General features: G+C 44.7%; 1 protein-coding gene across 1 annotated transcript in view; it reads left to right on the forward strand.

Annotated features, from left to right (window-relative positions):
* LOC147613439 (tRNA synthetase class I (I, L, M and V) family protein) overlaps positions 1-15,838 on the forward strand; it is a 40,129-nt gene continuing 24,291 nt past the window's right edge. Inside the window, exons 1-21 of the mRNA XM_086781376.1 lie at positions 1-655; positions 1,992-2,057; positions 2,162-2,305; positions 8,782-9,011; positions 9,095-9,260; positions 9,455-9,568; positions 9,836-9,933; positions 10,020-10,098; positions 10,210-10,368; positions 10,464-10,553; positions 10,636-10,769; positions 11,029-11,188; positions 11,369-11,452; positions 11,553-11,765; positions 11,850-11,975; positions 12,131-12,271; positions 12,382-12,485; positions 12,584-12,647; positions 12,813-12,901; positions 12,996-13,137; positions 14,853-14,916. Coding sequence (XP_086637502.1) covers positions 122-655; positions 1,992-2,057; positions 2,162-2,305; positions 8,782-9,011; positions 9,095-9,260; positions 9,455-9,568; positions 9,836-9,933; positions 10,020-10,098; positions 10,210-10,368; positions 10,464-10,553; positions 10,636-10,769; positions 11,029-11,188; positions 11,369-11,452; positions 11,553-11,765; positions 11,850-11,975; positions 12,131-12,271; positions 12,382-12,485; positions 12,584-12,647; positions 12,813-12,901; positions 12,996-13,137; positions 14,853-14,916 — 3,001 coding nt within the window. The 5' untranslated portion in view covers positions 1-121. The remainder of the gene's footprint in view (positions 656-1,991; positions 2,058-2,161; positions 2,306-8,781; positions 9,012-9,094; positions 9,261-9,454; positions 9,569-9,835; positions 9,934-10,019; positions 10,099-10,209; positions 10,369-10,463; positions 10,554-10,635; positions 10,770-11,028; positions 11,189-11,368; positions 11,453-11,552; positions 11,766-11,849; positions 11,976-12,130; positions 12,272-12,381; positions 12,486-12,583; positions 12,648-12,812; positions 12,902-12,995; positions 13,138-14,852; positions 14,917-15,838) is intronic.

Below are 15,838 nucleotides of genomic sequence, written 5' to 3' on the forward strand. Positions count from 1 at the left end.
GGAAGGAGCTCCGACAGAAGGGGCCAGGAGCTTTCTTTCCTCTTCTACACGTCTAGCTACACAGTGCAGCTTCTTGTTCCTCCTCTCTACATCTAGTGTAGCCTAAGCTTGAACAGGGGCGATGGAGGAGGTTTGCGAGGGGAAGGACTTCAACTTCCCACAGCAAGAAGAGAGGATCCTGGCCCTGTGGGCGGAGCTGGACGCCTTTCACACGCAGCTGAAGCTTTCGGAGGGCAGACCCGAGTACATCTTCTACGATGGCCCCCCCTTTGCCACAGGCCTCCCGCACTACGGCCACATCCTGGCTGGCACCATCAAGGACATCGTGACCCGATTTCAAACCGCCAACGGCCGCCATGTGACCCGCCGCTTCGGCTGGGACTGCCACGGCCTGCCGGTCGAGTATGAAATCAATCAGAAGCTGGACATCAAGAGCAGAAAGGATGTGTTGGACATGGGCATCGATACTTACAATGAGGAGTGCAGAAGCATCGTCATGCGGTACAGAAAAGAGTGGGAGAAGGTTGTCACCCGTATGGGTCGCTGGATCGATTTCGAGAACGATTACAAAACCTTGGATCCCCAGTATATGGAAAGTGTGTGGTGGGTCTTCAAACAACTATATGAGAAGGACCTCATCTACCGAGGTTTTAAGGTAGGCACAGGCGTTTTCCTTTTCTTCATGGACATATCTATTAAATAAGAAGTTCTTAATCATTTAATTTCAGGTAGGCAGTGTTCATATACATGCGCATGCACACACGTGTGTGCCTGCCTGTGGGAGCCAAGTTATATTTTAAGGGATGATGATGAGTCTTTTAATGTAATCCAAGCTAGGGGATGACGAGTGACCCATATGATGGCACCTACGTGTACGAAATTCATATGATTCTTATGGCTGCACTTTCAACGGACCACATGGGATGATATCCCTCAACCCCCCCCCCCCCCCACCCCGACTGCCTCCCACCCTTCTTTCCAACACACACACACACACACACACACACACACACATCCATTTATGCCGTAAATGTGTGCCCAATCAACATTAACATGTCAAGACCTTTGCAGTACCAGGTGAGTGGATGCTTTTGTTTTGAAAGATGAATTGTGAAGGTGGTTTGTGGGTGCATTAATCCTTCTACGTGTATGTATATTGCTGAATGATCTACTAGCTTTAGAACTTTTCATTTGGACATTTTTCCTCTTAAATGTCTTTTAAAAAAGATCTGAGAAAAAATTGGGATTGGACAGGTTATGAAGCACATGTAGACATTCTTTTTGAAAACTGTTTTTATTTTCAGGAAATTTGAGTGTATTTGTACTAAAACGCCTTATAATTCAGATACTAATTGAAGATGTACGAAGTGTTTTTTTGTAAATTTCTGAGGTTTATTTTGTATAATGTTATATCATTTAGTGGTAACAACTAAGTTTGGTCAGGTTCATGCTTGCTCCTGCTATTTTTTTGCACAGCTTGCTTGGACATATAGATTTGGTAGCTTATGTAACTATGCATGATGGAGATGAAGCAGGGAAGGCCCTTTGGGCATGTATCCTGGGATGGCATGGACAAGGTGGGAGGCGAGTTTGTCCTGTGTCTGAAGGGCATTCCTTCTTGTCAGGCGCTGTTATGGCATTGCTCTAGAAACTAATAGGTCTAGTCTATCTTTTATGAAATGGTGCAAGTGAATGCATTACCCTTAGGGAAAAGTTCCCATGTAGAGATGATAGAAGGGTTTGTTGTCATTTGTGATGTTGTTTTGAAAGTGTTTTCTTGTTGGGCGTCTGAAGGGCATTTCTGCTTGTCCGGTGCTGTTATGGCATTGCTCTAGAAACTAATAGGTCTATTCTATCTTTTATGAAATGGTGCAAGTGGAATGCATTGCCTTTAGGGAAATGTTCCCACGTAGAGATGATAGAAGGGTTTGTGGCCATTTATGATGTTGTTTTGAAAGTGTTTTCTTGTTGGCAATTTTGGATCTATGCAGGTTATGCCTTACAGCATAGGTTGTAACACCCCCCTTTCAAACTTTGAGACGGGATTGAACTACAAGGTATGAACATCCTTGGAAATTAAGGACACGAACTTATGCTTGGATGACTGACTTTGTTCTTGTCTCTATCAATGATCACAGCTGCTGCTTTTCTGTTGTGACAGGATGTATCTGATCCTTCTGTTATGATAGCGTTTCCATTGCTGGAGGATGCAGATGGAGCAGCAATGGTGGCTTGGACAACTACGCCCTGGACCTTACCAAGCAATTTAGCCCTCTGTGTGAATCCCAAATTCACTTATATCAAGGTAAGCTCCTTCAACTTTGACTCGAATGGTAGAATAGGGATAAGGCAAGGTCCTGTCAGAATATGCAGCGGAGATGAAGACAAAATCTGAAAACACAAGAGCAAGTGCAATAGAGAAGGAGAGAGAGAGGCATGTAACTCTGCTATAGATACACAAGAAAATCCCGAAAACTGAATACAAGGTGTGGGGGGCCATGGGGCCATTTTACATGGCCCCCATCAGCCAGTCGCCAGCACAAAAGGCAGCTGACAGCAGCCATAAAGACACCGGACTTGCTATATCTCCAGTCGGCCAGCTACATACAGTCGGCCAGCACTCAAGGAGAGTTGTGGAGAAGCAGGAGCAGTCGGCGAGTGTCAAAGCACACAGTCCTGCAGTTGGCCAGCATAAAGAGGTAGCCGACATGCACAGGACAACCTCCCACAGCAGAAAAATAGGAAAAAATATGGAGAGTGGGGAAAAATGAGAAAACACCTAATCAGGGCGGGCACACCCACAACAGAGGTCCTGGTGTAAATATACAGACAGGAGATGACTGCTAACACCCCCTCTCAGCTCCTGGATGTGGAACCAACCCCAGTGAGCTGGAGTGCCGGTGAAGCAAAGCCTGAGATAGAGACTTCGTGAAGAGGTCCACCGCACTGTCTTCCGTCGAACAGAACTCTAGCAAGATGTCATTAGCAACGATCTTTTCACGAACAAAATGCCTTTGGATGACCGTGGAAACCCAATCCTGCCAAGTAACCTTTGCAACCTCACCACCTTGCAAGCAGCACCACAAGCAGCCCGGTACTTTGCCTCTGTCGATGATAAGGCAATAGTTGGCTGCCTCTTACTGCACCATAAAACTGCTCCTGAGCCAAGGGAAAAATTGTAGCCTGATGTCAAGGTCCTCGTATCTGGCTCTCCTCCCCAATCTGAGTCACTCCGATCGTGGAGTCAGACTCCATACATCAATCCCCCTCCTGTGTAAAAGAGTCCAAGATCCTTTGCATGCTGCAGAAACCACAAGATACGCAATCCTACCTCCCAAAGAGTCCTCTGCACATGAGCTCAATAGCATGGCTTCATCAAGAAGCTCCCGTCCAATCTGGTATGCATCAACCAAATCAATGAACCATTCTGCTTTCGAGTCAAGAAGGCATCATATTGCTCACAAGGACCAACACCTATTACGGTGGGATGCCAAGTCTTGGAAACCTGCTGAAGACCACTCAAGGCCTTCGGAAACTTGTAACCAACCCCCTCTGAATCCGGAACCACAAAGCCTGGAGAATGTGCAACATCCACCTCCACTTGCAAGTAATCAACTGCCACCTGCTTGGCCTTCCAATAGGTCCTCGTGGAAAGAACTTCCTCATCTACAGGAGTTTCTTTGTCCTGAATACTACGAGACATTAGAGCATAGGTTACCTGTAAAGTTTCCTCTGATTGACGAACACAAGAACTACCAACATCTTTATTGGAAAGTTCCTGCCAACTGCTGCCATCATCTGGCAAGCAATCCACCATCTGATTCGGGAAAGCCTGCACCTGCACCTGTAGCGTATCCACACTTAAGTGGCCATTACCAGACTGCCACTCATCACAAAATTGAGGACCTGGGAGAGAGAGTGCTGGAAGTTTGTAAACTCCATTCTCCACTCCGCCTTCCAAAACTACCTGGCCTGTTGCTTTGTCCCGGAGAGCAACAAAATGCTCATCAAACTCCACCCGTACACCAGTCTTGCAAACCTGATGCACTGACAACAGATGAAAACCAAGTGATGGAACATACAACACATGGGAGGAATGCTTCCCTCCTCTGCCATCGGGAACTATCTCCATCCTGTCCTCACTGTGAATTGGGATAGTGGATGTATCCCCAGTAAGAATGTGACCAGAATACATGCAGAGATCCTGTAAATTTGAACGGGAAGGAGTCATGTGCTTGGAAGCACCACTGTCTAGAGTCCACTCCCGAGTATCCGTAGCGGAGAGTCCTCCAACCTCCTCCCTGCATGAAGAAAATGAAACACCGGTGTCCATAACCTCCATGTGCACAAAAGTTGGAGTCTTCACGGTTGCTGATGAGGATTCGGCACCCTCGGTGCTCCGCTTGGGACACTGCCTCCAATAGTGGCCTTTCTCGCCACAATCATTACAGGTCCTCTCTGCCTTGAGTTTCTCGCGGTTTGAGTCGGACATCTTCTCAGAAGACTTCTCTGATGAAGCCTTCCCTTTGCCCTTGTTGTTACGGCCTTTCGACCGTTGGCTAGTTAAGGCTTCCGAACCTCTGCCCTGTGGAGGGTTCGTGAATCTTTTCTCCTGGTCCAAGACCATGGGCACAAGCTCCTCCTGTGACATGTGAGCGATTAAGACCGTAGTAATCACAACCTTAGTCTGACTAAACTGCACTTAATGATGTTCAAGAGATAGACAGATATGTGTCAATGCAATGAAGCTATATTATATGAAGAATGCGGTTACAATGAGATCCAAATGGATCTGTACTGCTGAATATGCTGCCTACATGCTGAATATGCTGAATGAACTGAATGAACTGCTGTCCACTATCTTTCCCTTGTCTCCTGGGAAGGAAACATTGAAGGGAGGCTGTGGAACAGATGCTGAATGCTGACCTGATGATGAAACGCAGATGCGTTTGCAGATCTGATGGGCTGAACTGAATGCGTTTGCTGATGATGATGCTCAGGATGATGCGTTTGCTGATTATGATGCTGAGGATGATGCGTTGGCTGGTTCTGCTGCTCCCAATGCTTCCTGGAGGAGATGCGTTGGAGAACACACTGCTGAATGCTTGGATGATGAGCTTGGAATGCTGAATGATGGACTTGCTATGCTGAATGGAGAGGCGCCTGAATATATATGCAAACATGCTGCTGGTCGGCCAGCATAAGGGCTGTCGGCCAGATGCCATGTCCACAAATGCTGTCGGTTGCCCCATAAATGCCTGAAAAATGTCTATAAAATTGCATAAAATGCCAGTAAAATACCTGATGATGCTAATGATGCTAGAATGATGCCATGTCACTGTACACCTGACTGGTGTGCACGTGACATTCCCCGCTGCTAAACTGTTGCTGGGTGGATACCTGGCAACCTTCGACTCCTCTGTGATCCTTCTCCTCTGAACCACTGCCCCCTTCTGTCTTCTGCTGCCGGGACTGAGGCCGTCTGCAGGAGTGAAATCCTTTGAGCCAAGACGCTATGTACTGCGGGAACTGAATGGCAAATACCTGTGTCACCCCTTACCTGCCCGTGGAAACCTTTCACCTACCATCTCCGTCGTACCTGAAGCTCTGAACCTCCTGAGGCGATGTTGGAGCAAACTTCCGTCTTCTGTGGAAGAGAAACCCCCTGCTGCGGCCAGTTGAAGTCCAAACTTATGTCCTCCTTTGATGATGGATGTCATTCTTCCCTGAGAGTTCATGGGCAACATGTATGCAAGACTGACTGCTAAGATGACTGCTATGCAAGCCATGTGCAACCCTATATGTTGTGCAAGAATGCAGATGGATGGGTTACTGATGCAGACCTAAGGGAAAATCCCTAAGGGTGGCTTGCAAAATTTTCAGAACTGGGTTTAACTGTGCGGAAGCGATAAAAATGATGACTGACTGAATGACTGATGAACTGAACATGCTCTAAGGCTGGTTACCCTGTAACGCTCTGATACCAATGTGACATGTGAGCGATTAAGACCGTAGTAATCACAACCTTAGTCCGACTAAACTGCACTTAATGATGTTCAAGAGATAGACAGATATGTGTCAATGCAATGCAGCTATATTATATGAAGAATGCAGTTACAATGAGATCCAAATGGATCTGTACTGCTGAATATGCTGCCTATATGCTGAATATGCTGAATGAACTGAATGAACTGCCGTCCACTATCTTTCCCTTGTCTCCTGGGAAGGAAACACTGAAGGGAGGCTGTGGAACAGATGCTGAATGCTGACCTGATGATGAAACGCAGATGCGTTTGCAGATCTGATGGGCTGAACTGAATGCGTTTGCTGATGATGATGCTGAGGATGATGCGTTTGCTGATTATGATGCTGAGGATGATGCGTTGGTTGGTTCTGCTGCTCCCAATGCTTCCTGGAGGAGATGCGTTGGAGAACACACTGCTGAATGCTTGGATGATGAGCTTGGAATGCTGAATGATGGACTTGCTATGCTGAATGGAGAGGCGCCTGAATATATATGCAAACATGTTGCTGGTCGGCCAGCATAAGGGCTGTCGGCCAGATGCCATGTCCACAAATGCTGTCGGCTGCCCCATAAATGCCTGAAAAATGTCTATAAAATTGCATAAAATGCCAGCAAAATACCTGATGATGCTAATGATGCTAGAATGATGCCATGTCACTGTACACCTGACTGGTGTGCACGTGACACCTCCCATGTGATGGTGCTGAGCCTGCCACTGGTAATCAAAGAAGAGTAAAATGCTAAGTACTGAGAGCGCAAATGCGACAGCAACGTGCTCGCCATATCCTCTGATGATATCTCTTTCCTAGCTTGGAGAACTTCCTACTGAAGAGCGTGCAACTTGTTCATGTGCTTCCGCATTGTCGATGACTAGGATTCATCACCTGCATATGTACTTCCAAGAAGATCCTCTTCATGGGCGATACCCTGTTATAGAGAAGCCAAATGCTGCTATATACCTCTGGCCAGCGTCATATGCTTGATATGATTGATTACCCGCGGTGTGCAGTTGAGGAAAATGAAAGAACGGACCCTGGCATTGACACAATCCCATCAGCAAGGTCATAAGACTCCAAAACAGATTCCATCATTACCTTCCATATGCCATAGTTGTTCCCGTCCAAATGATGGTCCACCGGGAACGTGGGGAGAGTCGGGATCTTCACATGCTTCTCAGCCATCTCAAGTAAAGTTGCCATTGCGGGGGTGTAACTGAAAAGGGTGGGTGGGTGGGAAAAAAAATGAAGAACTTAAGCCTGCAAGTGGCTGTCCAGCAAATCAGCCTGACTTCCTCTTGCTTCTCCTCTTCCCAAACGGTCCAAAACAGTCCACCAATCAGCATCAAAACAGCCCCCCTCTTGCTCACACAGTTCCCAAGATTTATCAAGAGCCTAGAGCTCTGATACCATGTTAGAATATGCAGCGGAGATGAAGACAAAATCTGAAAACACAAGAGCAAGTGCACTGCAGAAAAGCAGCAATAGAGAAGGAGAGAGAGAGGCGTGTAACTCTGCTATATATACACAAGAAAATCTCGAAAACTGAATACAAGGTGTGGGGGGCCATGGGGCCATTTTATATGGCCCCATCAGCCAGTCGGCCAGCACAAAAGGCAGCCGACAGTAGCCATAAAGACACCTGACTTGCTACATCTCTAGTCGGCCAGCACACAGGGAGAGTTGTGGAGAAGTAGGAGCAGTCGGCCAGTGTCAGAGCACACAGTCCTGCAGTCGGCCAGCATACAGTGGTAGCCAACATGCACAGGACAGCCTCCCACAGCAGAAAAAATAGGGAAAAATATGGAGAGTGGGGAAAAATGAGAAAACACCTAATCTGGGCGGGCACACCCACAACAGAGGCCCTGGTGTAAATATACAGACAGGAGATTACTGCTAACAGGCCCATATCATAGCTAAGATGGTCATGAACTCATTGTTGGATGTAGAGCATGGGATAGAAAAATGATGTTAATCATCCTGTATGTCTTAATAGCAAAGCCCTGGCAGAGGAGGGACAGGACAGCATGCTTTAAGAGAGTAGCACATGGGAAAGTGCAAAAATGTAGATAGAAAATAGAACCAAAGCACACGAGACGTCGACACTGGCCTACTAGTTTAGCATCTGTTCTCAGCAGTGCTTTCCTGACTTGAGTGTTTTTACAGCAATATGGCTAATCTTATTATGTGGTGATTTGTGCACGTGTGTCCCACGCTTGAGCTAGTGTATGCATGAGATATCTATATGTAGGAACAAGCCAGTTTTTGCTGGCTTTCATATCATTTTATTTTTGTATTCTTCAGTGAAACCTTGACCACGCTTCAGAGGTTTTTTTGTGCCCAAGAGGAAGTTCTATGAAATCCTCCCTTCCCCTTCTCTTGCTGTGTCTTGCTTTTGTGCATGTTGGGTTCTTCTCTTTTGATTATCTGGGAAATGCCTTTTGGAAGCTTCTTCTCTTGCTGCTTTGAACATAAGGCAGCTCCAAGCAACGGAATCTTGTTGGCCTTTATAAATGCCATCAACGACTGTTTCAGCTTCCTACATTGAGCCTCCGCAGCTCTTCCAGGTTTCTTTGTGCTGGCAGTGCACAGTGAGAAGTATAATGAGCTGTACAAATAATGTTCCCCCTCTCCCTTTCATGTGCATGCGACACTTAAGCTTCTTGTAGATATTCTTATTCAAATCAATGCACGTGGAAGCTGATGTAGGTGCATGTGAATGTTGGGACACTAACTGTAGTATTCTTATGTTCCATATAGGCGCAGTGCAAGGCAAGTGGGGCAGTGTACATAGTTGCGGAGACCCGTCTATCTCAGCTACCGATTCGAAAAGGCAAAGTAGACATGCCCAATGGCGATGTAGCCAAAATTAAGGAGGCAGGTAACAAAAGCATAAACTTGAAAAATGAAAAAACATCAGAACAAAAGGATGACACGAGTGGTTACACTATTTTGGCTCGGATGGGTGGTGCTGATCTAGGTGGCAAGAGGTATGGACATGGCAGGAAGTCATTATGATTTGATGATGTGGTTTTTGTTGACCTAATCTGACACTGTGAGAATCTCTTTGCAGGTATCAACCTCTTTTTGAGTATTTCTCGGAACTTTCAAGCATAGCTTTCAAGGTGGTTGTAGATGAATACGTCAAAGATGATAGTGGCACAGGGGTTGTACATTGTGCACCAGCATTTGGAGAGGATGACTACCGTGTTTGCCTACTTGCTGGCATCATAGATTCGGTAAGAAATGTTTGTATTTTGTAATTGCTTGCTCATTTCTTAGCTGTCTGTCGCTAACTTTGCATCATGGGATGAAAAGATTTTGAGTACTGTATAGATTACAAAAAAACTAAGCAAGCCGCTGAAATTCTCTCCTTGACCCCCTTGGGTAGAACTGGGAACTTATGGTCATGCTTTGTCTGTTTAATCAACAGGGTGAAGAGGTGCCTGACCCTGTGGATACTGACGGTCGCTTTACAGAGAAAGTAGCAGATTTCCAAGGGTTACATGTGAAGGAAGCAGACAAGGGTATCATTGCTGCTGCCAAGGTTGGTTGCACTTCATTTTCTTGTGAGCAATAGACACATGGAGTGGTCAAGGCATTCTGCAACATACTCTACAAGTTCCAAGTCATGAAAGTAGATCATGTATGGTTTTCGCATGATTTGATGTGTGTGTGTGTGTGTGTGTATGTTTTGGCATGGTATGATGTGTGTGTGTGTGTGGGCGCGCGAGTGTGTATATGTATGCTTAAAATCCTTTGTGGTATAACGAGGTTATTTGAAGTTTTTAAAGAGTGTCTTAAATGTGCACAGTCAAAGGGACGTCTAGTCAGTGCTGGAAGCATCAACCATCAGTATCCATTCTGTTGGCGCTCAGAGACCCCTTTGATATACAAAGCACTCCCTAGTTGGTGAGCTTTGAAACTTGAACATGTTTTCAACCTCAGTTCCAAATTTAAAAGGATCTGAGAGTTTGAAAAATATTCCTTTTTGGAAGGTTTGTTGCTGTTGAGAAAATCAAAGAGAGTCTTTTGGAGAACAACAAGCAGACATACTGGGTTCCAGACTATGTGAAGGTGAGCAGTTGCTTTGATAGTAATTTAACTGAAGTGATCATGTATGCACGGGGTGTTCTCAAGGCAGGCTACTGGTCAAAATTTTTGATGTGGTTGGGTGGCAATGTTCAGGATAAGCGGTTTCACAATTGGCTGGAGAATGCAAGGGATTGGGCGGTTAGCCGAACACGCTTTTGGGGCACACCACTTCCAATATGGCGAAGTAGTGATGGCAAAGAGATCATTGTGGTTGGTTCTGTCAAGGAGTTGGAGGAGTTATCTGGTTTTAAGGTATGCCCTTTTCTGCCAAATGCAGCTAGCCTATAGCATCGATCTTCTTGTATTTTTCTTTATTTTGACACGCTTACATGGGATTTTTTATGAAGGCAACTGATTTACATCGCCATATGATTGACCATATCACCATCCCATCAAGAAGGGGTTTGGAGTATGGAGTCTTACGAAGGGTGGAAGATGTAAGCAGATTGCAGAGCCTTTTACTTTGCTTTAATTTGGATATCATATCGGAAGATTTAATTAATGGTTCTGTATGGCTAGGTCTTTGATTGCTGGTTTGAAAGTGGGTCTATGCCTTACGCCTACATTCATTACCCTTTTGAGAACACGGATCTATTTGAACACAACTTTCCAGGGCATTTTGTTGCAGAGGGCTTGGACCAAACTCGTGGGTGGTATAGACACTGCACCCTTTGTCTATCATGCCTCTCAAGTCCTTTGAGAAACTCGTTATCCCTTGTTGAAATGATCATAATGTGCCTAATCTTGTAAAAACTTTATAATTGCCAGCCTATGACATGCCTCTTTAATAAACCTGCATTTGTTGACTCAGCATCTTGCTACTAATCACAACACATTGCTTCATGATTGTGTTTAGCATGCAAATCAACTCCATTGGTTGGGTAATAGAGATCCTTATTTCTATTCTATCAGGTTCTACACTCTCATGGTGCTATCTACTGCTCTTTTCAATAAGCCAGCCTTCAAGAATCTCATATGCAATGGGATGGTGCTTGCTGAAGATGGGAAGAAAATGAGTAAAAGGCTGAAAAACTATCCTCCCCCAATGGATGTGGTCAATGACTATGGAGCGGTGAGAGTCGGAAGCTTTAACATTTGGTGATATTTGATGGTCTTGCTTTCTACTTCTTTTCAGAGTCCCTGCCTACCAGCCTTGGGTTCTGCAGACTGCTCATGTGCTTTGAATCATTTTTTTGTGTTCATATATGTGAATGGAAGCTCTAATGACATTTTATGACTTGGGTGTGTTCAGGATGCGTTACGTTTGTATCTGATAAACTCACCAGTAGTTCGGGCAGAGTCGTTGCGTTTCAAGAAGGAGGGCGTATTTGCAGTGGTAGTATTTCCAGTCCATTCAAAAGAGGTTATGGCTTGGGTTGAATAGATATTTTCCTTTAGATGTGCGGACTGTGTGAACCCCCCTTTTTGTCTTGTAGGTGAAGGATGTTTTCCTGCCTTGGTACAATGCCTATAGGTTCTTGGTTCAGAATGCAAGTAGGCTCACCATTGAAGGCCATGCTGCTTTTAGTCCTGTGGATTACAATCTTTTACTGAGCTCTACAAATGTATTAGATCAATGGATAAACTCGGCCTCCCAAAGTCTTGTGCAGTTTGTGCAAGAAGAGATGGAAGCATATCGACTCTACACAGTACGGATTTGCACTTACCCTTCAGCTCTGATCAAATGTTTTGATAGCAAGATGAGATCTCACTTCCTTGTTGGCATTTTGCAGGTTGTACCTTTTCTTCTTAAGTTTGTAGACAATCTGACAAACATTTATGTCCGCTTCAACCGCAAAAGATTAAAAGGGCGAACTGGAGATAAAGACTGCAGGATTGCACTCTCAACTCTCTACCATGTAGGATATAAAATGCTTTGTAGCCCTAGCACAAAAATACATCCATTTATCTCTTTTTTCCGTGTCAGATTAATCATTAGCCTGGTGTTGCAATGGGGTGCATGATGAGTGTTTGGCTTTCAGTTTCATGTTAATAACTTCTTGTGCATTTGCAGGTTCTTTTGACCACTTGTAAGGCCATGGCTCCGTTCACACCCTTTTTCACAGAAGTTTTGTACCAGAATTTACAGAAGCTTCTAGGACCCAATGCAGAGGAGAGCATCCATTTTTGTAGCTTTCCACAGGTCCAAGGGAAGGTAGGCTATGTTGCATGTGCACATTTGTCATCTAGGAAGGGGAGGATGGCCTTTAGTTCTACATTGTCAAGTGACTCATTATCTGTTTTTCCTTGAAATTGGTCAAGCAGACTGATGAAAGGATTGAGAAAAGTGTAGCCCGGATGACGACGACTATCGACCTTGCAAGGAACATTCGAGAGCGCCATAACAAGGCTCTTAAAATCCCTCTAAGGTTTGTTGTACCATCATTAAACTGCTGTTCTTGACGGGTACTTTGCTCGACCTGTGCTGCTGATACTAATAAACTTTTCAACTTTCCTGGTTGATCAGGGAAATGGTTGTGGTCCATCCTGATGAAGATTTTCTCGATGATATTACGGGCAAGCTTGGGGAGGTATGAATTTCTACTCCCTTTCTCTCTAATTGCCATGTTAAAATGTGCCAGTTTTACTGGCTGTACTGCCATACAAATTTTTTCGATGTTGTTAATGGCCTGTGAGGTTCAGTAGGCTTGTTAATTATGTTTGTTAATTATGTTCTCAATGTTATGTGCCTGCAGTATGTAAGAGAAGAGCTCAACGTGCGGACCCTTGTTAGGTGTAGCGACCCTCTGAAGTATGCTAGTTTGAGAGCTGAACCAGACTACAGGTAATTGCAACCCATACATTTCGAGATAACCTTATATCAAGGTCTTGTTTTGTTTGATTTTTTGAGTCGCAAACAAATTTCTTTCCCCAAACAGCTTGCTAGGTAAAAGATTGGGCAAAGCGATGGGAGTAGTAGCGAAGGAAGTAAAGAGCATGACTCAAAATGACATTCTAAGCTTTGAAAAATCTGGAGAACTTGTTATTTCTGGACATTCTCTCTCTGTTGGTGATATCAAGGTGAAACTCATGTTTCTTTTTTCAATTGCTGTGAAGTTTGAGATTGCAATCTATCTTATGTGACACCCATAGACATGCTTACAATTCCATAGCAGCATAGGCCACATTAGGAGGCTGCTCATCTTTGCCTTCCACCAGGAAGACCTTCTTATGGGATCAACAAAACATGCAGACCTTTGCTAGTGTAGTGGCTTGCACAGCCCTCCTGAAGTTTCGTCTGATTGCCTTGTGGATATGGCTACTGTCTCAGAGATGAAATTGTGCGGGGATGTTAAGTGTCGCCATTCACTTCTCTCTTGAACTGCCCCCCTTCGCATGAGATATTTCTCAAAATTTGAAACCTCTGTACTGCCTTTTGAGTGCAGTGAAGTCTCTCGATCTAACTTATATGTGCCGTGGTTCCTTGAAGTACATCTAGGTGCCAAATTACAGAGATGGTGTGGCATCCCAAAAGGACCATGCGAGTGTGAAGGCTTCCCAGGCAGCCATTCTAGGCAGGGATCCAAAAGCTTGTCCAAATCAAGTGCTGCCTGTGTCAGTCATCCTAAGTGCCTGGGCTGGAAGTGATGCAAATCAAGCAGGCCAGCATTAAACCCCCTGTATAAACAGCGTTGGGAAATTCAGCCCCCATTTCATTTGGTGTGGAGTGCATTTTGGTAGGGTCGATTCTCTACAGATATGTATGTTGGAGAAATCAATCTACAGCAAACATTGGGCTGAGCACTGGATCTAACAGCAGCCCTTGGGCTGAAGATCTTGTACTTAGGGAACGTTCAGTTGTAACCTTTTCATAAATATACCGTAGGATTTAGGGCTACTTGTGTGTGCTTGTGTTTGAGTTCGGCTGCACTCCTCTCTCTATCTGTGCAAACCCTTAGCACATAGCGTACCTGCTCTACATTCTACGTAGGGGTGCACCATCGCAGTGAGTCATACATGACCAAAGAAGATCTTCTCAGTCTCTCTTCATTGGGAGAAAGGGTTTTCCAGATCACAAACGAATATTGAAAAAAGTGATGTAGGCCTTTGTAAAGTCTTACAAGAGGACCCAAGTCTGTACCATGGCCATGTTCGAGGTGGCCTATGAGAAGGTAAACAATTATGCCATCCAATGGGTGCCTGAGTGTTAAAGAATATTAGCAGATGTTTCTCTCTGTTAAGTGCCTGGTCGTAGCTCCATGCAGTGAGCCTAGAAAGGGGTTGATCAAATCATGCTTGGGTAGTATTGTTGGGAACCACACATAGAATGGCACAAGGTGACATGTTGATTCTTGGCCAATCAAGAGGGGTGACCATTATGGGTTTGTCTGTGCAGTATCAGGGAAGAACGAGGTGTAGACCCCCATACCTGTGGGAACTTTGTGCTAGCTGATCTCTTTGTCTACGCTGTTGCATCTGGCATTACCTTGTGACCCCTCTCTGGACCAATGCCTATGAGATTGTGTCTTTCCAAAACTTCTAATAAAGCATCATGGTTTTTCCATTGTATTAATCTTCTATCATTGTCTCATGCACAGATGTGGACTTACTTAACCCTCTATTTTAGCTATGTTTTCCTTTTGAAGGCCATGTTGGCTAGGTTCTATGTACCTAGTGATACATATATACAGAAAATACTCTTACAACATCTCTCTCTCCTCTCTGTTCATCTTTGCGTTTTGCACAGTTCTTAATACAGGCAGTTCTTCTGCATGTGACAATCATGGTCTTGTCAGGTCATCAGAGAGTTCAAACCTCCGGAAGGAGTCAAGAAAGAGGATATTGATGCAGCTGGGGATGGTAAGCATCTTAAAACTTTCTTCTTTTGCTTGAAACGTGTCTTTGAAGATGTTGTGTGTGAAACAGAAGGCTCAAAGTGATCATTAACACACTCCAACTTGGGGTATGTGCTGGAGACAACAGCAAGCATTGTTGGATGCAGTGAATTAGTTTATTCCACATGTATGTGAGTAGGACACATGAGCACATGGACCAAGGTGTCAGCTTGGATTAAAGATCTCCAAAGAGATCAAATCAGAATAAGACACGTCTTTATGAACAGTCTTGTTTGTATCTAGATTTGGAGATGGGTAGATTCCAGAAGCTTCTAGATAATCTCAGAATGTGCTACTCTTAACCAAATTTGATTGTGTGAATTGGGGCTGAATAAAGGATTTCTAGCTCTAGGATATGACAGCCTACCTTTGAAAGGGGTGGTGGCAAGGGCATGAGAGGCCTGAGGAAGGCTGGCCCATCCCATCACTTCATGCAAAAAGTTTTGATTTTAAATCTTAGTCGTCAAAACTTGGCTTTGGCAATGTCTCAACCCCTGTTCTCACGGCTTTGTCCAAGAAAACCTGTTGCCAACCAAGTAGATGTGCTTGCATTCCAACTTGCCAGCCAACCCTTTCCAATGCTGTAGACAACAGCATTGGAAAGTGTTGGCTAGCAAGTTGGGAAGAGTATGCTGCTTAGAATGCTTCACATTAATCTTGGCCTAGGGAAAATAATGTCATGATTGTGACTAACTCTCCTAATCTCTCATTAATCCCTCAATAACTATAAGGCACGAGTGAAGGGTTATACCTTGTCACATGGGTCACACATGTCTCATTCAAAAGACAACTATTCACTCAAGAGTCAAGAGTCACACCCTTTCGTCAGGGATGTGCCTCTTCATTTGTTTCAAGTCCTATTTAAGGTCTTGTATCTCAATGCAAAC

Source organism: Cibotium barometz, chromosome 43 (assembly GCF_041138505.1).
Source record: "Cibotium barometz isolate CiBa-2024 chromosome 43, ASM4113850v1, whole genome shotgun sequence".
In the NCBI taxonomy this organism is placed as follows: domain Eukaryota; kingdom Viridiplantae; phylum Streptophyta; class Polypodiopsida; order Cyatheales; family Cibotiaceae; genus Cibotium; species Cibotium barometz.